Source organism: Lissotriton helveticus, chromosome 4_1 (assembly GCF_964261635.1).
Source record: "Lissotriton helveticus chromosome 4_1, aLisHel1.1, whole genome shotgun sequence".
NCBI classification, from domain to species: Eukaryota; Metazoa; Chordata; class Amphibia; order Caudata; family Salamandridae; genus Lissotriton; species Lissotriton helveticus.
In genome coordinates, this window is record NC_136063.1 from 286104617 (window position 1) to 286129578 (window position 24962).

At 43.1% G+C, this 24962-nt stretch overlaps 1 protein-coding gene across 1 annotated transcript; it reads right to left on the bottom strand.

Moving 5' to 3' along the window:
- Positions 1–6792: 6792 nt before the first annotated feature.
- On the bottom strand, positions 6793–24433 carry LOC144827989 (uncharacterized). The gene is made up of 4 exons (XM_078686138.1): positions 24289–24433; positions 22550–22660; positions 8083–8373; positions 6793–7787 (listed from the first exon to the last, which is right to left on the bottom strand). Exons 1-4 carry the CDS (start codon positions 24431–24433, stop codon positions 7405–7407), a joined length of 930 nt encoding a protein of 309 aa, XP_078542264.1. The 3' UTR covers positions 6793–7404.
- Between the last annotated feature and the right edge of the window lie 529 nt (positions 24434–24962).

A 24962-nucleotide genomic window follows, 5' to 3' on the forward strand; every position in this document is an offset into this window, starting at 1 on the left:
GGCTGAGCAGGTAAAATGATTTTTTTCTCAGGTATCCCCTCTTTAGAGAAAACGTGCCTCATTGTGTTGCCTCAATTAATCTAAACCAAGCCTTCCAAGCAGCAGGAAATACAAAAGCATTTAAAAGCCCAACTGAATTATGCCTGGAATCAGTTTTTAGTCTTTAGCAATACATGAGCTCCAAGCTTTAAGAGGCTAAACACTGCTTCCCTCCGCTGAGGCTCATCTCAATCAGCAATCTGCGGGGGAGGGCGGCATACAGCTTGGCATAGCAGCATCAGCTCTCCATGCATTATGATAGATGTAGTTCAAAATTGCAGTGACTTTAAACTATTCAGAAGTAGTAGAAGTTTTCACCAAGTGTGGGTGCAGCCAATGCTTACATCTCTATACCCTCTATACCCAGTTATTTCTGAATTGTTCTCTGTCATGGGCAGAGAGTCGGTATGGGGATGTTTAAAATATTGTTCAGTGTCTCTGGGTAAGTACCACTCCAGCGCACAGCTGCATCCCACATGCTCATCAGCCTAAAAGCTCAAGAAGGAGCACATATTTAAAGGGTGAGGAGAGCACACTGTGTGACAAAACAACACCAGTTCTCCCAGATGCATTATGGTAGATGAGGTTCAAATCTTGCATTTTCCCCTTTTCCCCCTAAAATCTCAACCAATATCCTACCTCCCCTGTGATTGACAGACTGACTTTAGACCTGTAAAGGGCACCAAAATCATACTAACTCAGCATCAGAGAAGCGCTACTATCATCACTTCGCACAGGAATATCAGAAGACCTGATCTTGCTTCACCTGGAAGGTGAACATGAACCAATAGATGTTGACACTATCCTTGACAGCATTTGAAAATGGGCTGGTATTTCAAGTGCAACACTTCACTTAGCTTTGATCCTACCCGTGAATCCTCTGGCAACTAATGTGTGACTTGGCCAAGGTATTTTTGTTGCCTCAATTGATTATGCATGCACATGATTTACAAATACTCATTCTGATGAAAAACAGTGTTAAACATGGAAATAAGATCACAGACTGTCTACAGCACACCTATTACCGCGTGAGCCTATCTTTCAGTGCCTTAATGGGCCTAAAATCATCATGGAGCACCAGAAATTCCATAAAGCACTGAAAACCTGGCTTTTCCCAAGTAGGACCCCCTGTGTTGTGTAATCCCCTTTTCTCTTCTGTCTTCTTTTTTGGTTCCTTATGCTGCAAGCGCCTTGAGACCTCACGGTGAAAAGTTGCGCTATATAAGAACCTCTGACATTGACATTGACATTGACATTGACATTAAAATCAAGATCTTTATCACCGGGGATTCATCAGACAACACAGTGCTGGTCACATGGCCTCAACATCTGTGTTCAGTCTTTACTCCAGCTCTGAAAGTGGAAATCACCAAATTCCAGCTGATGTTCTAAGCAGGGTTCTAAAAAGTCTCCAGACACCGCACCATTCTCTGGAGTTCTCGTTCTCACCAAGCTAGATTATTGCAAAGTCTAGCAATAGGGTTCCAGGTTTTGCCTGAATATGTGGCTATCAGATCACGCCACCTCCATTCCAGAATGGTGAACTTGGAGGTCCGAAAGTAGGGGGACACCTATCCTTAGTGTGGCAGGTGTAGAGACATCAAGGTGTAGAAGAGTGGCAGGCCCCCTGCACCTCAGTTATATATTTATTTTAATACAGACCAAAGGGTCATTTTCCCTGCTTGAATTAGGGCCTAAGGCCCCTAGGCTACACCACTAAACACATCTATAATGCTCAGCTATATATCATGACACACCCATACGTTGTATTTGTGGAGATAAATAAAAAAAACATTTTTAAAACAGAAATCAGTGCATTTAAGCATACTCTACTTCTTTAAGTAAAGTATGGGACTCATGAAGGTGCCATTTATATCCCATGCTGCCCCTATGAGCCTGATTACAATTTGGCCAAGTTGGATACAATAATTATTGCATCTGATGAACTCCAACACCGAGGTGTTTTAAATTTATCATATGCTATAGTTATTGGCATTCCTTTGGGGAAATAACATCGGGATTTTGATGGTTAAAATATGCATGTCCCTGTAAATACCTGCGGCCTCATTTACAAAAAATTGGCATAGGGCAGCGCCGCTAGTCTTTTTAGCTGTGCTGCCCTAAGCCACTTTGAAAGGGCAAGAATGCACCTTATTTATGAAATACATTGCATTCCTGTCCTTCCTGCTAAACAACTTACAAAACTAAATATACAAAGTTGTGTTCGGGTTGCCGTACGCAGCTGCACCAGCCCAAGTCCGCTTAGAATTTGGCTTACAAAACCAAGAAATCAGGTCGATGTCCACATTTGCCAAACTCTGTCACAAGCTCCGATCTGCCCTTAGTGAGTCAATGGACAATCTTTGTTGGGAGGATATAAACTTTCAGGAAGCCAAGCATAACACCACCCAATGGGGAAAATTTCTCAGCACGAGTTTGACAACATTGGGCCTATACGAAGTGTGGAAAGAAAACATCGACCACAAGCAGTTCTGCAAAGTAGTAAACCGATCAGCAAAAAGGATTTCTTTGCTCAAAGACAAAAGAACCTTAACTAAGCGGCGATACGCCTGGACAGTAGTCAACTCATACATCACCCAAAAACCACAAGCCTATCTAACCGTACACTACTGCCAACATTTAAAAAAATCTTTGACAGCGTACAGATTTGGCATGCACCACTCAAAAGATCTAAGGCCTTCTTGGAAACAACAATTCGAAAGCACTAACTGCAGATTATGCGGATACAAGGAGGAAACAGTGACACACCTCTTATGTGTATGCCCAGCGTTGCAGGTCTTAAGAAGAAGATATCTACGGGCAATTTTCAACACATTGAAGATCCGCACCTGCAGGCAGGCGGTGATATCCTGGCTGAGTGGTGCTTCACCCATTCTTTCATGCCGGGGAGTCAAATTTATGGCGAAGGTAACAAAGCTGTTACAAGACTCGGGATAGATAAAGGCATCCGCTGCCCTGAAGAAAAAGTAGATCAGGGACTGATTACTGGGATAAAGGTCATCCAGTGAAAGACTAGACATTGACTGTACCAGTAAGTTTTAACCTAAGACACATGACCACAGAGCGGACATTTTCGGAGACAGATTATTCCGATTTTTCTACACTTATATTAACCTTTTGTATTTGCTGTTGTGTTGTTTTTTATTTTCTTACAAAAATTGTAATGATTTTAATTAATCACGCCAATAAAATAATGAATGAATGAATGATCGTCCTTTCTACCTGCGCTGACACACCATTTGGTGCCTAGCGCCAAAGCATGCACTATTGCACCATGGTGCGAGGGTGTCTGCGTTGTGTGCAGGATTGTTTTTGTGCAGGAGTGGGCAACTTCCTGCAGAAAAACAATATATGGAGACATTTTCCTCATTCTATGTGAGCTGCAGAATGCAGCCCACATGTAAAGATGAAAAAACAAGGAGAAATGAAAAAAATTCTTGTTACGCCTTCTCTGGGAGGCGTAAGGTTTTGGCGCTGTCCCAGGTTTACGTGATTTTGCAAATGAGTGTTGCATGTGAACACCCACCGCAACACCCATAGGGCCTCATTTATGAGGTTTTGGTGCAGGGCAGTGCCACAAGGAATCTTGCTGTGCTGCCCTGCGTCAAAACAAAAGGGCAGAAATGCGCCGTACCTATGAGATACGGTGCATGCCTGTCTTTTTCCCCTGCGCCTGCAGACAATTGGGCTGCCAACGCAGGCACCCTTGTACCATAGTACAAGGGTGCCTGCATTGCGTGGCTGATTGATTTTGTGCAGGAAGTGACACCTCCCTGCACAAAATGGATTAATTCAGGTGATTTCCTCTTTCTATGTGAATGCAGCACACAGAAAAAGGAAAAAACAAGGTGAAATGAAATATTTCTCCTCCGTGTGCCTCCCTAATGCCACCCTTTGGGTTTGAAAAACAAGGGGAGTTAGGCCCCAGGGGACGAGGGTTAGGCAGGGCCGTTTAACTGTTATCACTAAGAAAATAGCCTACACCTCAACTTGTTAAAAAATACGCAATTAATTCTTGCTTAAAAATAAACACATTTCTTCTGTTTATCCTGGTATTTTAATTTTTACCTTTTTACTTATGACATTAATTTATCAATTTCATACATTGATACATGAAAAAAGAACATCATTCAATAGCGATATCCCAAGACATGTAACAAAACATTTTAAAACAATTTGTGAAATGATAAATCATGCTCATACATTCAATAATTGTGAACAAATATTGTCAAAAACAATTTTGTGTTAGTATCTTTCAATATTTCATTTCTTTTATAATCAAACAGGAGGATGGAAGAATCCTTAACCTTCCTTAGATGCCTTTACTGAAGCCCCTAGGGTGGCATCATATTCTGACACATTCCCAGGTTTGCGATTTCTCGTAAATCTGGGAATTCCATGGGTGCTGCATGGGAACACCCACAGCAACACCCAAGGAACGCGCCTTTCACGCATATTTACAAGGACATGAAAAGCAAGTGGCTTTATGTGGCCTTGTAAATATGCTGTGGTAGAATGCGCCACCGTAATGTCAAAAAAGTGACACGCTGGTGCCGCAAAATTACAGCACGTGGCCTAATAAATGAGACCCATTGAACACCCCATTGACGCAGAGTAAGGCAAGGCAGACCTAGTGGCTTTGCGTCGCCTCATAGATATAATTGAGAGGCCTGTGCCACCGGAGTGTCCAAAAATGGGACACTCCGGCAGCACACGCCTCTTGTAGAGAAGTCCCCAGGTTTTTTCCCCTTCTTAAATTCTTACAGCTCTGACCTGCCAAAAATTAACAAAGGGTGCATGATCCCGCAAATACCGGCCATTTTTCCTCCTATAAATATTGTCAAGCTTGACTTAGTGATATTTATCTCTAAACTCATAATTGTGATATGTGCATTGACAGGTGTTACCTATAATATCTCTATTAATCGAGCCACTTGTAAGCAGGGCCTTGGACCGGAAAAAATAAGTCTGCAGCCATTATCCAACTGCTGAGCTGGTTTCTAACAGAGCCCGGCAACCAGAATGAGGCCTTGGTCTTGTCTTTTATAGTTCACGGAATACGCGGGTGATTTTTATTATTTTTTCGTTGAGTTTTATATAGCACAAGCTAGGTATCAGAGCGCTTTACATGAGCACCAGCTCCGTTACAGACGGCCACATTCATTTGGTTAGGCAGAGAGAGAGTAGGGGCCATATGTATCAAGCTAAATCGCAGTCGCAAACGCAGAAATTCGCAGAATTTCTGTGTTTGCGAGTGCGAAATAGCAAAATGGCATGTATGTAAGAAAATATCGTGCTAAAGAAGGAATCGCTAAAAATGCGATTCCTAAAATTGCTAGAATGAAAAATGTTGCCATTTTCCTGCAAAGACCTATTTTTGCGAATTCGCATTGTGCGGGAAATCGCAAAAAAAAATCGCAATGAAATGTATGAAAAAATCGCAATTAGCGATTTTGGGAAATTCGAAAAATACAGAATCGCAATTACCACCAAGTGGGAGCAGGTGGTAAACAGGTGCAAACTATATAAGGAGTACCAGAATGCAACAGACCCTTTCCAACAATGGCGGGGCTTTACTTGATAGCCAGGAGGATGCGACTCAGAGCTGCTGCGCGCATCACCATCTACCAGCGCACTGAGGAGGACAGCTACACCCACTACAGACTGGAGGAAGACAGTATACTAGATTTAATTGAAGAACTCAGACCCTATCTTGAACACCCCACACGCAGGACACAAGCCATCCCCACTCACATCCACGTCCTGTGTTCACTACACCTGCTGGCCTCAGGTAGTTTTCAGGGGGTGATAGCCACAGCAGAAGGGGTGTCACAAAGTGCTCTTTCGCGCTTTTTCCATGCATTCATCGATGCCATGGCACAGAGGATGCAACACCACATTTACTTCCCCAGCACCCCACAGGCACTAGACCAGACCAAGCAGGACTTTTACAAAATTGCCCAATTCCCCCACGTCATAGGATGCATAGATGGGACACATGTTGCAATATCCCCCCCTCAAACAATGAGTACGTATTCAGGAACCGGAAATGCTACCATTCACTAAACATACAGGTGGTGTGTGATGCCAAAAACATCATCACTGACATAGTAGCAAAGTATCCAGCAGCACACATGACGCTTTCATCTTCCGTCACAGTGGGCTATACCGTAGACTCTCAAGAGGTGATTTTGGTGAGGGATACCTACTAGGTAAATGCATGTAAACATAGGGCACATTTCTACTGACTACCATGTGCAGTTCAGTGACTAACCATTGACATTTCAACCCACAGGTGACAGTGCTTATGCAGTCTGGGATTTCATCATGACACCCTACCTGAATCCTGCTAATGCTGGGGAGCGGCGATATAACCGAGCACACATTTCTACAAGAGGCACCATTGAACGCACATTTGGGATACTGAAGAGCAGATTCCGATGCATACATAAAAGTGGAGGTGCACTCCAATACAGCCCACAAACATGTTGCAAGATAGTGGTAGCATGTGCCATGCTGCACAATATCGCCACCAGGAAAGGCACACCAGTGGAGCTGAGTGAATCTGAATCCTCTGACGTGGAGGGGCCTGGACCTGGACGTATGGCAGCTGGTGTAGCTGGTGCTGCAGCTGGGCGCCAGAGGCGTGATGAGATTACATGCAACTACTTCTAGGTAAGAAGTAATGACACAATGACAAATCTTATGTGTGTGACTGTATTTTAATTCCTTAATTGCAGGAGAAACAATGCCACACGTCCTTCATGCCAACTAGTCACACTCCTATTGTCATGCACATGTTTTTCTCACAGTGCTACAATTAAAACAGGAGTGATTGCAAATTCAAGTCTATAGTTGACCTCTCCCAATGCTATCACAATGAACCCCCCATATGCGGCGCAGCCTAGCTAAGGCCCCTGCTGGTTGTTGCACCACGTAATCCTAATTGTACGTAGCAGGCCTATTGTTCCTGCCACTACGGTGCCTGTCCATGATGGGTGGTGAGGTGTTGCTGCTCTGCATTGACTGTGCGTCCTCTTCACTGGGAGTTAGTACTCCAGGGCCTGTAGTATGTACTGCCCGCAGCTCGTCAAGAGCAGATGTTGCCTGCACAACTACTGTAGCGATATCCTGGATGCCATGGGCAAACTCCCGCTGCATCACAATGCTGCGCTTGGTCCGGATGTATGTGGCAGAGGCCAAGCGGTTGATGGCCCGTGTATATCGGTCCATGCGCTCCAGCTCTCAGTGCCTAGCAGCACGTTCTGCGCGCAGCTTACCACAAAGCGCATGCATGGCACCCCTCAGTTCACTTTGTATTCCCCTGAGCCCTGCCCTCACCTCTCATTGTAATGCTTTAATGTTTTTCGCTTGCAGGCGCTGTACCTGCAACATATTCAATTCCAGGCCGGCAAACACAGATTCATCACCCCGATCTCCAAAATTGCTGGTTGTGCGATGTCTGCGCCTGGCTGTGCCTTGTGGGACTTGGCTGTCTTGTGGACGGGACTCTTGCTGTGGCAGTGTGTTTTCAGAGTGCAAATTTCCATTGCTGTCCTCTGCCTCATCCTCCATTGGTAGTAGTGGTCTAACTATGTTTGTCCTCTGTTTTTTGCGAGGATTGACAGGGCTGTCCTCCCCATCTGTTTGTTGCTCCTGCCCTGCGTCTCCAGAGTCTGGACGTTCGGTCAATGTTCCACTGCCTGTAGGCTGTGTCGTAGATGGTGCTGTGAACAGAACAGCACACATTTATTAACTGTACTCATTTGCAATGTGAAAATAAAATATTTCACAGTTTGGGATTACATTACTTTTTTATTTCCCTTTCCTGACCTGCACATGCAATATTTGACTAGCGTGGCTGAAAAACACAACTTTGAATTTCATGTGACTACATCTCCCAAGATGCATTGCTGTGTCTGCCTGTGTACCTGCTCTGGCCTGAAATTTGTTTTTCCTGACCCTAGGTCGCTGCTGGGGGCTGTCTGAGGGGTGTTAGGGGTGTGATGGCATGCTTCTTACCTGGTCTAGATGCTGGTTGATCTGAGCTGTCTAGGTCAGCCACGCCCGTCACGCTTTCTGGTAGCAGGGTACCCTCCACAAGTTTCTCCAGAGGTGTGGAGTCCGGCACAGTTGAGCTCCCTCCACCGATGTGCCGTGACTGCTCCAGCCTGGCAGCTAACTTCTCTTTGGAGCGCTGGCGCAGGTTGTACCAGCGCTTTCGTAGTACATCCACAACCCGGTGTGTCACTCCCAGCGCGTTCACTTTTGCCTGTATGTCAGCCCAAATGCGCCTTTTACGGTCTCTGGCACCTTCAAGGAATTCTTGCCAAACAGTAAATCATGATTTGGCACCATCTCCTGGATCAATGTCTCCAGTTCAGCCTCTGAGAATTTTTGTTTTCTTTTTCTTGCACATTCTCCCTCCTGCTGCTGCTGCTGTGTTTCATGCATGGGCATGTTTCCACTTTCAGCCATGTTGATTCTGAAGCACTGACCACTCTCCCGCTCTCCCTCACTGTGACTCTCCCTCAGCAACTCTGGTGCAGCATGGGTAGTCAGTCACTTCCTGGTAGTGATGTCATCAAGTTGCACCAGAGTTTCCGATTGGCTGATTAGCGAAATGTGCAAATTTGCAAATTTTTCCGTTAAGGATTCGCAAATTTGCGATTTCTTGGGTATAAGGAATCGCTTTTTGGGTTCTCGCAGATAAATAGCGATTTTTACCGAATCGCTATTTATTTGCGATTTATTACATACATACCGATTTGCGATTCGCAAAAAATCACAAATTCAGAATCGCATACATATGGCCCTAAGAGATTTGCCCAGAATCGCAGGATGTGGAGCATCTCTTACCGAGGCTCGAAATAGAGTCCCGAGGTTCGAGATCGACTGCTCTAGCCGATTTGTTACATACATACCGATTTGCGATTCTGAATCTGCGATTCGCAAAAAATCGCAAATTCAGAATCGCATGCATATGGCCCTAAGAGATTTGCCCAGAATCGCAGGATGTGGAGCATCTCTTACCGAGGCTCGAAATAGAGTCCCGAGGTTCAAGATCGACTGCTCTAGCTGTTAGGCTACATCCTATCCCACTACCCCTATGACGTACTATATGGGACTCTGTAACTCAGAAAGTATGAAACCATCTGTATTAAATAAAAAAAATGCAAGAAAACGTCACCTTTTACTAATAATAAAGAAAAGATTTAAATTTGTGGCAAATACAGATGAAACTCATGAAACTTTCTATGATCTGTGTGACACTCCTGATTCAAAAGAAAGATATTGTCCACTTTCCATTGCCATGCCCTATGACTCATCTCCGTTGAATGTGCTGAAAATCAATTAGCTGTGAATTATTATATGTTCTGGAGATGTGCAGGGTGAGCTAAGTGAGGAAAGGTCACGACTTACTTCACTGTTAATTAGGTTAGCAACGCTGCCAAGAAAAACACAGGCTATTCAACAAACAGAGAGACGATTGAATCCTGGTTCCAGCAGGATGTGCTGCAGTAAGAGGTTAGGCTAATGTACGGCAGCTAAAGGTCATACATTTTTATGCTTATAATTGCATGTTTGGGTTTCCTATCTGTAACACAATTTCCTAGAAATGGAAAGAACTTGGTTATTATGCGTTGACGTTTTCTTAACCCTCTTTGCCCTGCATCCACCGAGGCACATGATTGTACTCAGGTTCTACGTCAGAGCGGGGTCATTCTCTGGCAAGTTTGGACTGCTCCACTGTAGGTGACAGGCAGGGCACAGGAAAGGCATTCATGAGGCAAGAAGAGAGACAAAGCTGGCGGCCATTAGGAGCAATATAACTGCTTCTAAAGAACAGAGGAATTAGGTATGAGAAAAGAGACATAGGGGCATATTCACAAAGAAATGGCACAGAGCTGCAAGCAATTTAGCATCGACCCATTGCATCATCAAGAATACAGTGCGTCCCTGTATTTTCCCTTGCTCTGGCATTAAACAAAACTGCTTAGCCGTAAAGAAAGCTGCTTAGCACAACACAGACACCTTTGTGCTATGCTGCATGGGTGCCTGCATTGCAGGGATGATTGCCTGCAAGGTGACTGTGTTGCAGGGATGATTGTTTATGTGCAGTAAGTGACAGCTTCCTGCACATAAATAATCATTAGAGTGGTTTGCTCTTTCTATGTGGGCTACATGAAAGTATTCTTCCTCGTTGCACCAATCTAACACCTGCTTTTGTGTGGCATTAGTTTTTGGAGCTGCTTCAGATTTACAGATCCTAGCAAATCTGGGGTAGTGTCAAAAAGCAATGAGTGTTGCGGTAAAATGCCCACAGCAACACCCACTGCATGCCCCATTCACGCAGATTCCTGTGCGAAAGGGTATGATATTTACCAAGCGGCGTTAAGCCACTTTGTTTAACGTCGCTTTGTAAATATGGAGCAGGGCATTGCACCACCAGAGCGTCCAAAAAGTGGTGCACAAGGCCCTTGTAAAAATGCCACAGAGGTAGCTTGATAAGGCTTCTAAAACAACGTACTGTCTTACAGGTAATGGCTTAGTCCAAAGAGAGAGGTCGCACCAAGAGGTAACCGAGGTGAGTGGAGGAACCAACGAAGGCAGTGACTGGGATAAAATAGATATGTACAGTAAATTATCTGAACCCCAAAGGTGTCCAACTGAAGTGAGCATCTGTTTACCCGGTTATGAATTTAACGTACTTCTAAAAGTGGTTTGGATGTGTTAGATAGCTGATCCATGTCCTGATGAGACAGTCAATACACTATCGGGTTGAAACATCCACCCTTGGATGAACTATGATCTAGTCTTGAAGGAATATCCTGGGAGGATCCTCTTTGCTTCGAAATGCAACACCAATAATATTGGCTGTTTGTGTGTGTGTGTTTGTGTGTGTGTGTGTGTATGTATATATATATATACACTCTTCATCCACGGCGCATCAAGTGTCTCTCCCAGACAAACGGATACGGACCACGGTATTGTGCAAAATTTCTTTATTTCGTGCTAGGCTGCATGACGCGTTTCAGCTTCCACCGGAGCCTTGATCACATGACATAGTTCGCCATTTTTTTAAACATTTATACAGTGCAGTGCAGCTTCAAAGTTGGTCACATGTGCAGGTACGCAAAAGACATAGAGGAGATACTTTCAACATCCTTACTGGAAAAAAGACCTTTATCCTTTCTTTGATCCATGTTAGAGGTGGATATGCAGGCATTTGTGAAATACATAAATACATATGTGCAAATACTAGCATATATATATATATATATATATATATATATATATATATTTTCCCTACACTGAGTCCTTCAATCCTCGGGACAGATTTTCAAAGATGAGCACTCAAAGTCATTCCAGCGTGGTTAGCCATGTTTATTCACAGCATTGCAGTTTAAACAAGGGTTACAAACGCGTTTCGGCGTTGCCGCCTTCGTCAGTGTAAACCGCTGTATTTTTTCAGTGATTTAAATAAAGTTCATTGTGACTTCCTGTCACGTGCATTAAAATAAACATAAAAAACGTCACATTTCATACAATTTCATCATTGTAGATGGCGGCCATCTTATAGTGGTGAGTAATGCGCAGAGTCAATCACAAGATGCAATATAAATACATTTATCTGTATCATCTAGCGCTTTTATAAATCGTTTGATAACAGTGATGAACAATTTATTAGTGATGGTCTTTGCTATGTCAGTATAATATTATAAGACATACTATTGGTCGCCTATCACTTTCCAGTGCCGTTAACTCGCACAGCTCCCCCTGGTCACACCATTGGGAACTGCCCCGAGTGGTTCACGGATATCTGTATTAAGGGTCATATTTTGATTATGGACTCGATATAGTCCTTTCAATCAAGCCCTGAATGGGATAGATATGCTTAAACTATTGTTTGGCAGACACTTCAGTTTTGGGGATGGATTCTTATCCTCTATCTAAGTTACCATCTCTCCCCAATTACTAAAAAGGACAACATATTAAATATGGGTCCACATTTCTTCTTCGTTGTTCATTGCTCCCGGGGTCTTAGTCTGGAGTTGGATGATAAACCTGGATTCCAGGGTTCGTAATTTTCTCACCCAGTCTCCCCGTCTTTCAGTTTTTACCAGTTGGTCCAATGCAAAAAAGGTCAGTAGGTTGCTATTGCTTTTGTGCATCTCCTCGAAATGCCGAGCCACTGGGTAGCTCTGGTCTTTCGTGGTGATGGCTCTCATGTGTTCAAGGACCCTGAGTTTAGTCTGTTTGATTGTGCCCCCTATGTATTTTTTCCTACAGGGGCACATCAGGCAATACACAGTGTATTCCGAGTTGCAGTTCAGCAATTGGGAAATCTTGGTTTTGTTCTTTTTCCCTGGTACTTGATATTCTTTGACCTTCTGTGAGTTTTTACAGGCCTTGCATTTCATGCAAGGAAAAAAGCCCACCACTGTAGGTTTCTTCCTACTCTTGCCTTCGTAGTGACTGTTAACAAGATGATCTTTAAATGAGTTCCCTTTCCTGTAGGATATTAAAATATATATATATATATATATATATATATATATATATATATATATATATATATATATATATATATATATATATATATATATATATATGTGTGTGTGTGTATATATATATATATATATATATATATATATATATATATATATATATATATATATATATATATAAATAAATAGATAAATACATCTTGATTGCAAAACTAACAGGTTAAATCCCTTAGCATACATGTGTGCAATTTATAGTATTATTTATTATCCTATATATACTTCTATAGGTATCTCCAATGCCTGCTTTTTCCAGTAAACTCTCCTTAATCATTTACTTGCAGATTCCATTCTTGCGTATCGTGCGCCTGACTGACCATCTATATGCACCTGTGTTTTCTTATCTAAAGTGCTTTGCTGTGCTTGAAAGTGTTAGTGTACTGAAATCCCCTCAAAAGTGATGCGTGTGTATTAAAATCATGAACATTGTGAATCGATTCATCAATGTTTACATCCTTAGATGCCTATTAGGATGGCGGACGGACCTGCGTCCGTCCGCCACCCCCGAGGTGGAGGGACCGTCCGCAGGGGCAGCGGCGGTCCCTCCGGTGGAATTAGGATGTGACCGCCAACCTGGCGGTCACATCCCGTATATTTAACATTGCCGCATTGCTTTAAGCAGCACCCGCCGCAAAGTTAAATATGCATGCTGTGTATTTGCATGCACAAAGCGGCAGGCACCGTGCGGTGCCTGCCGCATTGTGCATGCAAATGCAGGGGGGTACCGTAGGTACCCCCCATGTGCACCCCCCACCCACCTTCACCCTGGGGGCCCGCAACGGGCCCCCAAAGGAAAGACCGTATGCCTTTCCATGGCAGCATTGCCGCCACGGAAAGGCATGTCCTAAAGCTCATCCTAATATGGCTGGCGGTGTCTGATAGACACCGCCACCATATTAGAGCTTTTCCGCCACGGTCGGAAGGCGACCGCGGCGGAAAAGCGTCGGACGGTCTTCCCGTCCGCCGATGACCCTCCAGCCATCCTAATGTGGCGGGGGTCTTTTCATTTACCGCAGCGGTGAATCCGCATCCTCCGGGCCGGCGGTGGCTTCCGCCGGCCCGGAGGATGCGGATTCACCGCAATCCTAATCGACCCCTAAGTTAGGTTTGATTTCTTTGGACAGAAGGAGCATAATTTATGTGTCTTCATTGCTAGGTAGTGGGTTCAAAGTAATCGGATGGTTGTACAGACTTTGAGGTGTATCAGATGAGGGTTAGAAGTGTGGATGCTGATACCTGAATGACTCTCCACAGGTCTTTTGGGGACCGAGGGTTGTTGTTTATCTGTGGGGGCCAACTGTGTGGGGCTAATTTCTGTTGTCGGTATGAATACCACTACATGGTACCAGTCATATCCTTGCTTGCGGAAATGTGTGGCAGAACCCTTAATATACCTAAATTGTTATATGGAATTTCCACCTATGCCCTCATCTATAACCTTATTGCAAATGCCCATTTGGGTTACCAGATTCCAATAGGTCAGATTATTTGCAATATTCGCTATATTTTATAATTTATATAAATACATAAATAATTAAATAAATAAATGCATAAATACATAAATAGATGGCTGGTTATTCTGTAAGCGATTTCAGTTCTTATGGTGATAAAGGATTGTACATAAAACCAATTGTAATAGTAGTTCGAATCATTGCTAAAATCATGGTAAAATATCTATACATGTACATATTTAAATATTCAGACCAACAAGTGCTGTTAAATAATATAAAACCAACCTCTAAAATCCAGGCACATAAAAATATATCAATAGACCCATGTAACTATAAATCATTTGCAATAAAACCTCACAATATTCAAAACCCTAACCATCCTTCATTTTTACTACAGACATGTGTATAGGTCCTCCGTTACGTTCAACCCTGTCGGGTGTTTGGAATTTAATTCCAGAATGTAACTGGTTTCCAGTTTGTGCAAGCATTGTTCCCTATCTTCTCCTCTTCTGCTGGGTGGGACACAGTCAATCACAAAATATCTCAGATCTTAACTTCTGGACCTGTGGCTACTCTTAAAATGGCATGCAACAGGGTAGGTATTGTCCATGTTGGTAATAGCCCTTAAGTGCTGTAAAATTTGTTTGTGCACTGGTAATTTGGTGCTGCCTACCTAGTATAGGTTGCACGGGCAGATTAGAACATACACCGCGTATTCTGTTTACATGTAAGCAGTTTACTAGGGTCTCAGGGCTTGTCACGACAAGTTCATCTCGCATGGATGGTCCCATACTGAATGTGATCGAGGGTCTGATCGGCAACTTTCCTCCTATGACAGGGTCACTCAGCACCATGGGCCAGTTTTGTGTGATAATGGATCCAATATGTCTGTGTTGCTGGCTGTATTGTACAATAAACTTGAATTGTTCCTGTCCTTGGGATGTTTCCTCCCTGTTTGAATGCTGGAGTAGCTCGGTTCCTGGTTGTGCTTGCTTGGGTGTTAGTAATTGGTTTCTATCCAAGCACATAGACTTTAAGATAGCACTATCCACCGTCTTTCTAGAATACCCTCGGTCCAGAAACCTATTACTGCTGATGGTCTGCGCCTCTTTGAGGTCTGTTTCACTGCTGTGTATTCTCCTCAGACGAAGCATCTCCCCATAGGGGTGCTGTTTATTAAGCGTCTGGGATGGGAACTACTCGCATGTAAAGTCGAGTTCCCTGCAGTTTCCTTGCGGTATAACCTGGATTCAATCTTGTTATTGTTCTCATAAATCATTGTGTCTAGGAAACGTACTTCTTGTGCGCTAATGTTAGCAGTGAACTGCAGGTTTAGATCATTAGAATTCAATTCTGTCACAAATTCGTTAGCTTCATGACTATTCCTCTCCCAAACCACAAACAAGTCGTCAATAAATCTTAGCCATATTTTGACGTTGTTTTCCATTGCCTGTCTGTGTTGGGTTTTGAGGACCAGCTCCTCCCACCAGGCCATGTGTAAACATGCATAGCTGGGGGAGAAGGTGGCCCCCATAGCCACACCTCTGATCTGTTTGTACAATAGATTATTGAACATAAATATGTTGTTAGATAAACAAAACTCAACCATTTTTATGAACATGTCTCTTTGTGTGGTTGTCATCGCTTTGTTTTTCTCCAAATAGAACCACAGAGCCCTCAAACCGTCCTGGTATCTTATGCTTGTATATAATGCACATACATCAAGTGCTATGAAGAGGTATTCTGGTTTCCAAATGAAATCTTTTAGTTTTCTCAAAAAGTCATCTGCATCACACACATAAGAGGGCAACGCTCTTACTGCATCCTGGAGAAAAAAATCAACATATTGTGATGTATGTTCAAGCAAGCTATTTCTGTCCGACACCCACTGCATGCCCCATTCACACAGATACCTGTGCGAAAGGGTACGATGTTTACCAAGCGGCGTTAAGCCACTTTGTTTAACGTCGCTTTGTAAATATGCAGCAGGGCATTGCACCAACGAAGCGTCCAAAAAGTGGTGCCCCGGTTGCACAATGCCCTTGTAAAAATGCCACAGAGGTAGCTTGATAAGGCTTCTAAAACAACATACTGTCTTACAGGTAATGGCTTAGTCCAAAGAGAGAGGTCGCACCAAGAGTGAGTGGAGGAACCAACGAAGGCAGTGACTGTGATAAAATAAATAAGTACAGGAAATTATCTGAACCCCAAAGGTCTCCAACTGAAGTGAGCATCTGTTTACCCGGTTATGAATTTAACCGGGTAAACAAAGTGGTTTGGGTGTGTTAGACAGCTGATCCATGTCCTGATGACACCAGTCAGTACACTATCGGGTTGAAACATCCACCCTTGGTTGAACTATGATCTAGTCTTGAAGGAATATCCTGTGAGGATCCTCTTTGCCTAGAACTGCAACACCAATAATATTGGCTGTTTGTATGTGTATGTGTGTGTGTGTATTACAACAATAGAGAAAAATTCCAGTATACCATAAATGATTTACTTGCCCTCCGTCCAGGTTCTAAAGACAGTTGTTGTCACACACTGTCAGCGGACTTGTCGCCGCTTTTTTGCACGACTTGTAATTTCTCCACCCAAGGGAGGAAGAGTGATGGACGAATGTCGACTAAAACAAAAATTATATTATTAAATTGAAGATCTATGAAAAAACACAAACTAGAGATACATGATCTGCTGCAAGAAGGGGGCCCTGACGTGCTCTTCCTAACAGAGACATGGCTGGATGAAGCCTCGACGCCCGAAATCCTGGAAGCTGTTCCCCTTGGTTACTGTCTGCTCAGAATTGATAGAGAAGGGCATTAAGGCGGGGGACTGGCACTAATTTATAAAAGTGATCTACAATGCACTTTGGAGAAGGTAACACTGCCCAACAGTGAGAGTGGCTTTTTTACGATAAAAATCAACCCCACAAATATCATCAATGGGCTCCTACTATACCGCCCCCCAGGTAGGAATACACAGTTCTGTAACCATTTAATTGAACTGGTAACACAGCCGGCACTCCGGTACAAAAAATTTCTTATCCTGGGAGACCTCAACCTCCATTTTGAGGACATTGATTGTGAGGAGGCAATGGCCGTGGCTGGTGTACTGAAATCCATGACGATTAATTTACAATCAACGTCCCCTTCACACCAGTTAGGTCACCTTCTCGACCCTGTGTTCGCCAATTGGGAAGGCATCACAGTCTCCCTTCCGATCAGAATAACATGGTCCGATCATTTTATCATTCCCTTTGAGGTAGTAGATGCCCCGCAGGATATCAGGAGGGCGACCAAGCCCAGGCCCCAGAAACGTAGAGATTGGAAGAAGTTCAATCAAGATACCTTTAAAGCTGCCTTGCTTAAGGAACCTCCCCCTTGTAGCGACACTTTGGTGGAAGCATGGGATAACTATGAAAAGTGGATGTCCAGGGCTCTGGACGCAGTAGCACCTTGGACACTTAACCCCCCCGCCAGAAAAACCAAAACCGCTCCTTGGTTTTCGAAAGAGCTTAAGGACGCTAAAGCCAAATGCAAAAAGCTCGAACGAGGCTGGAGGAAAAACTACCACCCTGATTGGAAGCTCAAATATAAAAGTGAGTTGAAAATATACCACAAACTTGTGAGAGCAGCCAAGGGCGCTTATTACAGGGAACGTATACAATCTGCTAACAATCCCACTAAAGAACTCTTTTCCATTTATAGAGACTGACGGCCCCCACTAGACTGGAAGCCCAAGACACCTTTTCCAATGAGCTATGTGACGACATTGCAGACTACTTTGTAAACAAAGTGGACATAATACATTCCACTTTTACAGGCAGCATGGACTTGACGACTAAATTCACGGAAGTGGGAAACGACTCTGCCACTAAACCTCATCTGACTAGCTTTAAAGTTCCTGATAGGCAAGATCTGCTCACTATTGCGAACAGCATCCAGTCCGGCTGTCCCAATGATGTGATTTCTCCTAATCGCTGCAAGGGAATTCTAGAATGCATGATTGATCAGATTGAACATCTGATCACCCTCTCCTTTCAGGAGTGCCATGTGCTTGACGCCTGGAAAATGGCCCAAGTCATCCCCTTGAAAAAAAAATCCAACATACATATCTCCCAGTTACAGAACCTCCGCCCCATCTCCCTTCTTCCCTTCTGTGGGAAAGTGGTGGAGAAGGTGGTTAACAGCCAACTCATGAAATACTTGGAGGAGGAATCCCTTCTCCATCACACACAGTCAGGGTTTAGAGCAGGCTACTCGACGGAGTCGGCTGTTCTCTTTTCCACAGAATGCCTTAGACAATCAGTGGATGAAGGGCAGACAGCAGCGTTTGTTTTACTAGATCTTAGTGCAGCTTTCGACACTGTGCTGCACGCGACGCTGCTGTCTCGCCTCTCAGATATGGGAGTGGAGGGATCTGCCTATGAATGGATAAAATCTTTTCTAGAAAACAGAAGTTTTCGAATGCATTGCCCTCCTTATAAATCCTCCCCCCGTAAGCTGAGACACGGGGTTCCACAGGGCTCTAGTCTGAGCCCTGCCCTGTTTAATCTTTATATGGAACCCCTAGCCCACATTGTGGAAGCTTTCGGAGTGGATATCGTCACATATGCTGACGATACCCAGCTGATAATTAAACTTACGCACAATCAGATGGAAGATGCCACCAATTTTTCCAACTGTATGTTAGCGGTGGCAAGATGGATGAACAACAACTGCCTGCGCCTAAACGGCGACAAAACTGAACTGTTGGTGGTTGGCAAATCTCCCTCTGCCTGGTCACATGCATGGTGGCCTAAAGAACTGGGAGCGATTCCCTCCCCGGCGGAATCCGTTAGAAATCTGGGAATCTTGCTTGATGCGCAGCTTTCTTTCAAACAACATGTCAGCAAAATCACGGGAAGATGTTTTGGCATACTCAGAACCCTTCGCAAAGTTCTTGACCTCCTCCCCATTAATACCAGGAAGACACTTATCCATGCCTTAGTTACACCACATCTGGACTACGGTACTGCCCTACTTTTAGGTTTAAGCAAAAAGGGTTTACATCAACTACAGTGCGTTCAAAATGCTGCCGCTCGCCTGGTACTCAACCGTCCACGTAGAGCATCAGGAAAGACAGCACTAGCTAAACTTTACTGGCTCCCCATTGAGGAACGTATTAAGTTTAAAGCGCTTTGTTTTGCACATCGCATTGCCCAGGGAAAAGGTCCAGGTTACTTGCGAAAACTTCTTACCATCCATCGCCCTATCCGCAATTTAAGATCTGCCGGAGCGATGCTGTTTCAACTTCCCCGCATTCGCAAAGCCAGGATGGGAGGTCGTTCCTTTAGACTTTTAGCAAGTAAACATTGGAACATGCTTCCTCTTGATCTACGCATGGAACCCTCTGAAACTAGATTCAGACTGAAACTGAAAACTCATCTTTTTCCACGGGAATAAAGCCTCTAAAGTCCCTTTGATCTAGGCCATTCTTCTGGTCTTCTGTCTCCTGGGGGGTAGCAGTAATCCAAGCGCGGGGACGCACTGTCTTGAGTGTAACCAGGCGCTTTAAAAATGGTTTTATTATTATTATTATTATTGTGTGTATGTGTGTGTGTGTGTGTGTGTGTGGGTGTGTGTGTGTGTGTGTGTGTGTGGTTGGGTGTGTGTGGGTGTGTGTGTGTGTATATATATATATGCATACATATACATATTTATATTATATTATATATATATATATATATATATAGTCAATGTCAAAAACAATTACATCACTCATGGTCAGTGACATCACTGATGACATCTCAAATGACATTACTGATTATGTCACTCATGACATCATCTAGTGATTCTTAGGGGTCTATTACAATGTCGGGCGGATCTCCACCACCCGCATGGCGGTGGTGATCCACCCAACAGAAACTCCCGCCCGCCTCCCATTTACCCCGCCATATTATGATGGTGGGGGGTACCCCAGCAGATGGGAAGACCGTCCACCGCTTTTACGCGTGGTCAACCAGTCGACCAGGTAGGAAAAGGATGAATATGGTGGAGGTTTCTGCTAGACACCGCCATCCATATTACAATGGCTGCGGGAACCAGCCTTTCCGTGGTGGCAACGGCATACGGTTTTTGCAGTTGGGGATCCATTGCGGGCCCCCAGGATGTTGGGTGGTGGGGGGCACATGGGGGTACCTATGGTACCCCCCTGCATTTGCATGCATGACATGGCAAGCACCACGCGGTGCTTGCCACGTTGTGCATGCAAATGCAGCAATGCCTTTTTTTGCATTGTGGCGGGTGCTGCTTACAGCACCGCCCGCAGCAATGCAAAAAATGCGGGGTGTGGCGGGCGCATCTTAAGTGTACTTGCGGGACCGTCGCACACATAGCGGGCGGTCCCATCTCCCGGAGTGATGGCAGGTGGACTTTGTCCGCCCGACATCGTAATAGACCCCTAAGTGTTTTCTAAAAGGTTAAACATATAACCTAAGGTAGCACACAAGTTAAATTAGTTTAGTTTGTGTACTAGTAATGAATGATTCTATTAGAAAACATAGATTATGTGAGTGTCCGTTTATCTGTGTGTGAGTGGGCGTGTGTGTGGCATATGCGGTTGTGAGTGATTTTGTGACTGGCTGTATAGGTGAATAAGTGGGTGTGTGAGTAGGTGCACAGACAATATCGAGTTTAAAATGTTGACTAGGAAGACTATCGTGGTCAAGAATATCGACTTGCAGATAAGAAATATTGTTTTGGGAAATATCGAAGTTGTTAATATTGTTAAAAAATATATAGTTATTTAAAATATCAATGTTTTAATTAATATTATGTATTTTAGTATGTATTTTAAAAGTATGTGATCTATCTCTTTCATAAGAATTTGTTTGGTTTTTCAATATATCTGTAACATTTTTAGTAGTTAAATAATTTTATCTTAATTAAATTTAGGGTTTTTAAGTTCTGTAGCAGGTTGTTGGTTCATAGGGAATAGGGTGGGAAGTAATTTAATTATAATAAATTAATAATTATTTTTTATGTATTATTATTTATTTAATTTAGATTTTATAGTGTTAATTGTGAGAATTCATTTATTATTAATTATTTATTAATTGGTTGTTAATTATTTTTAATTAATTAATTGACAACAATATCAATTGTGTCATTTTCTTAGGGGTTTATAGGGGAATAGGGTGGAAAGTAATTTAATTATAATAAATTAATTATATTTTTTATGTACTATTATTTATTTAATTTAGATTGTATACTGTTAATTGTGGGAATGAATTAATTATGAATTATTTGGCTGTTAATTATTATTAATTAATTGGCAATTATGTTAATTGTGTCATTTTCATCGGAGCGGGATGTGGGTTTATAGGGGAATACTGTGGAAAGTAATTTAATTATAATAAATGTTTTAATATTATTTATTTATATATATTTATTTAATTTATATTTTATAGTGTTAATTGTGGGAGCTATTTTATTTTATTTTTTTATTTTTTTGTCCTCATTCGCCTTCAACCGCCTTAAAACCAGCCACCTTTTTGTAGCCTTACATTAATACCCTGGGATAGCCTTGGCTTTCTATGTGGGATCTCTCTGTACCTCAGCCTGTAGGAGTACATTTTCAGGCCGGAAGGTTATTACCCCACAGAAAAATCGGGGGGAAGGTCGGATTTACTCCAGCTAAGTCCTTAAGAACCTGAAGGACATTATCGATGCCTGGAAAGGCATGAAATGGTCCAAGAAGTATCCAAAAGGCTTTATCATAGGACCCAATATGCGATTTTTTTCTTACTGCAATTTCTAGACATGTCCATCTTGGATACTTTCATATAGTGAGGTCAGCCAATCTGAATGTTTGGGGGTGGCTGGATCTACCCAGTGTTTACAAATTTGCCTCCTGGCCATTAGTATTGAATAGAATAGCAAAGATCTGGCAGGGCCTATGATGTAACTATTAAGACCAAAGATTATGAAGGGCAGGTTTATGTTAATTGGTGCTCTTAAAATATTCTCAAGTGTCTTCCGCACATCCTCCCAGAAAGAAGCAATGAAGGGACAGTCCTTAAAAATATGTATATCCAATGCTACAGCCAGCCCACATTTGTAACATACAGCTTGGGATCCTTTTAAACATTTAGATAATCAAGATGGGATATGTATGCCCTATGGGCAGTGAACAGGTGATTTCACTTCAGCCAATCAGGTTTAACTAATCTGAAGAGAGTTCTAAACGAGTCTTGCCATAGAGGATCACACAGTGTGTTCGGGATCTGTTCACCCCATAGCTCGTCTGCAAGCTTGAATTCCTCATCCTCTGCTTCTTCAATACCCCAATACCACAATGAAACCTCCCTCTTTCCTGCCGGCCTTTCCACTAGCTGTTGTTCCAGGCTGCTGCCCCTACCAAAATGTTTTTTCTGACTTTTTAGCTGGATATACTTAAATCTTGAAAGACCCCTCCCTACTTTCTTACCTAGATCTTCCCATGAGACAAATGTGTCCTCATTAATCAGATCTCCCCACACTTTTACCCCAGCTTCTCTTAATGGTATCGCCAGACTGTCCTGGAGGCACTCCGGCGAGCCTAGTGAACCCCAGAGAGGTGCAAGGTTTGAGGTTAAACCCTGTAAAAAGTTCTTGATCTGGCCCATGTTTTTGCTATTGTGTGGAGGACCTTAAGTTTAACCTTTTAAAAAAATTGTTGGTCCCCAAATTTAAACATAAAGCCTTCTCCCGATAAACTAGCGCCCCTTAACATAGCCCGAAATATGTCTCCTCCCCCTGTACTCACAGGCGTTTTTAATAACATTCGGGAATGTGAAAGCTGGAAGGCCCAAGCATAGTATTGAAAGTCGGGTAGCGCCAGTCCTCCTTTCTCTCTCCTTCGCCTTATTTTTTTCCAGGCTATCCTGGTTGATCTATATTTCCAGATGAAGGAGTTTATGTCCTGTTGAAATTGATCTATCAGGGATTGGTCAAAAAAAGAGGAATTGTATTGAAAAGGAATGTGATCTTAAGTAATATTGTCATTTAGACCAGATTTACCCTCCTCAAGATGAATAGGAGGAGATGGGCCCATTACTTCATCAATTTCTGACACTCCCTGAAGACTCCCGCTAGATTTGTTTCTGCGATTCTTCCTAAATCCTGCACTATTCTGACCCCCAAGTATCGCATACCGGAGCTGACCTGGAATTGGGTTTCTCTTATATTCCACGTCATTATTTCTGTCTTATCCGCATTTCTTTCGTACCCAGATATTTGTCAGAATTCTTCTGCCATTTTTATGACTGCGGGAAAGGCAGTATCCAGGTCTGCGGAAAGTATAAGGATGTTGTCCTCATACAGGGCCACCCTCCTCTCCCACTCCTCATATTTAAAAGAGATGATGTTAGGGTTATCTTTAAGTTTCTGTGCAAAAGGCTCTATATACATATCGATGAGCAGGGGAGAGAAGGGACAACCCTGTCGCGTTCCTCTGGTGATCTTGAATGCCCCAGTCAGAGTGCCCTTGACCAGCAGCCTGACTGACGGTGCTTGGTATAACAGCTGAATGGTCCGCGGAACTTATCACCCAAATCAAATCTTGCCATGACTTCCGACAGATATCCCCAGTTAACCCTGTCGAAATCCTTAGTGGCGTCCAGGGTTAAAGCTGCCAAAGGGAGTGAATAGGTGGAGGCGATATCGATTGCACCAACCAGATCGTATGTTAGGTCTGCTAGTTGTCGACCTTTCACAAACCCTTTTTGGTCTGGGTGAAGAATGTCATTTGCCACCATCCCCAGCCTGGTTGATAAGATAGAAGAGAAACATTTATAATCTGTATTTAAGAATGATATCGGTTGATATGAACCGCAGCTAGCTGGATTTTCGCCAGGTTTCAAAATTTGGAAAACTGTAGCATCATTCCAAGAATGAGGGGGTTAACTCCTTCCAATAATATCTTATTCCATTCCATTCCAAAGTAGCTTTATTCGAGGTATACTCATAAAAGCACAAAACAAACAAAATTTAAATACACAAAATTAAAAACAATTCTTGACTGGATTGTACACATTAAAAAGAATTTGATTGAAACTAAAAACTATACAAATGGAAGAAATAGAAATTTCACTTACGGTTGAGTAAGTACTGGGATTATGGTCTCCTGAGAGACTCGATATATTTTGGCTGGTAGCCCATCAGGCCCGGCCGCTTTCCCCCTTTTACCCCTTGCAATAACTTTCCACACCTCCTCTTCTGTGATACCACACTCCAGATCTATCTGTTGCTTCGGACTAATAGATGGTAATGTGGTCCCATCCAACCAGAGCTTCACTTTTGCGCTGTCTTCTATGCAAGTATCCTTATACATGTCTTGGAAATAACCCAAAAAAAGCCACGCCAATATCTTTATACAAGGATAGGGAGGGTGCGTCATCGTCCACCTTTATTTCTTTGATATGGTTCCGGAGCTGGTCCGCTTTGGTTTTCCAAGCAAGTAATTTGCCTGCCCCTTCACCATACTCAAAGTAGGCAATCTTGCTTGCCTCTCACCTACGTATAAGCCTCCTTTGAAGAATACTCTTCGGCTCTTCTTTTAATTGATCAAACTTTTCCAGATCTTCCTTCCGGCCAAGCCAGTCTGGCTGTTTCATTTTTTCCTTGACTGCCCTCATTTCAGCTTCCAAAGCTAAGGTCACTTCCCTATTCTTTTTTTTCTATAGCTCGAACTGTTGGTAATGCTGCCCCTCAAGAAAGCTTTGAGGGTGTCTGAGACTATTGTCACCTAAGTTGTTCTCTAAAATGTGCTTGGTCTCAATAAGCAGAAAGACAGTCTCTTCTTCAAGCAGTATTGTTCGATCAAATGACCATGTTCTAATCTGCGGTGACTGTATACACTG

What these genes read in the sequence shown, in the direction of transcription:
- LOC144827989 (XM_078686138.1), bottom strand. Translation starts at nt 24,433, where the DNA reads ATGTATAAGGATACTTGCATAGAAGACAGCGCAAAAGTGAAGCTCTGG. An exon ending in TGTCTCATGGGAAGATCTAG is followed by an intron (nt 8,374 to 22,549) that starts GTAAGAAAGTAG and finishes AATTCCTTGAAG; the next exon opens with GTGCCAGAGACCGTAAAAGG. An exon ending in TCAACCAGCATCTAGACCAG is followed by an intron (nt 7,788 to 8,082) that starts GTAAGAAGCATG and finishes TTCTGTTCACAG; the next exon opens with CACCATCTACGACACAGCCT.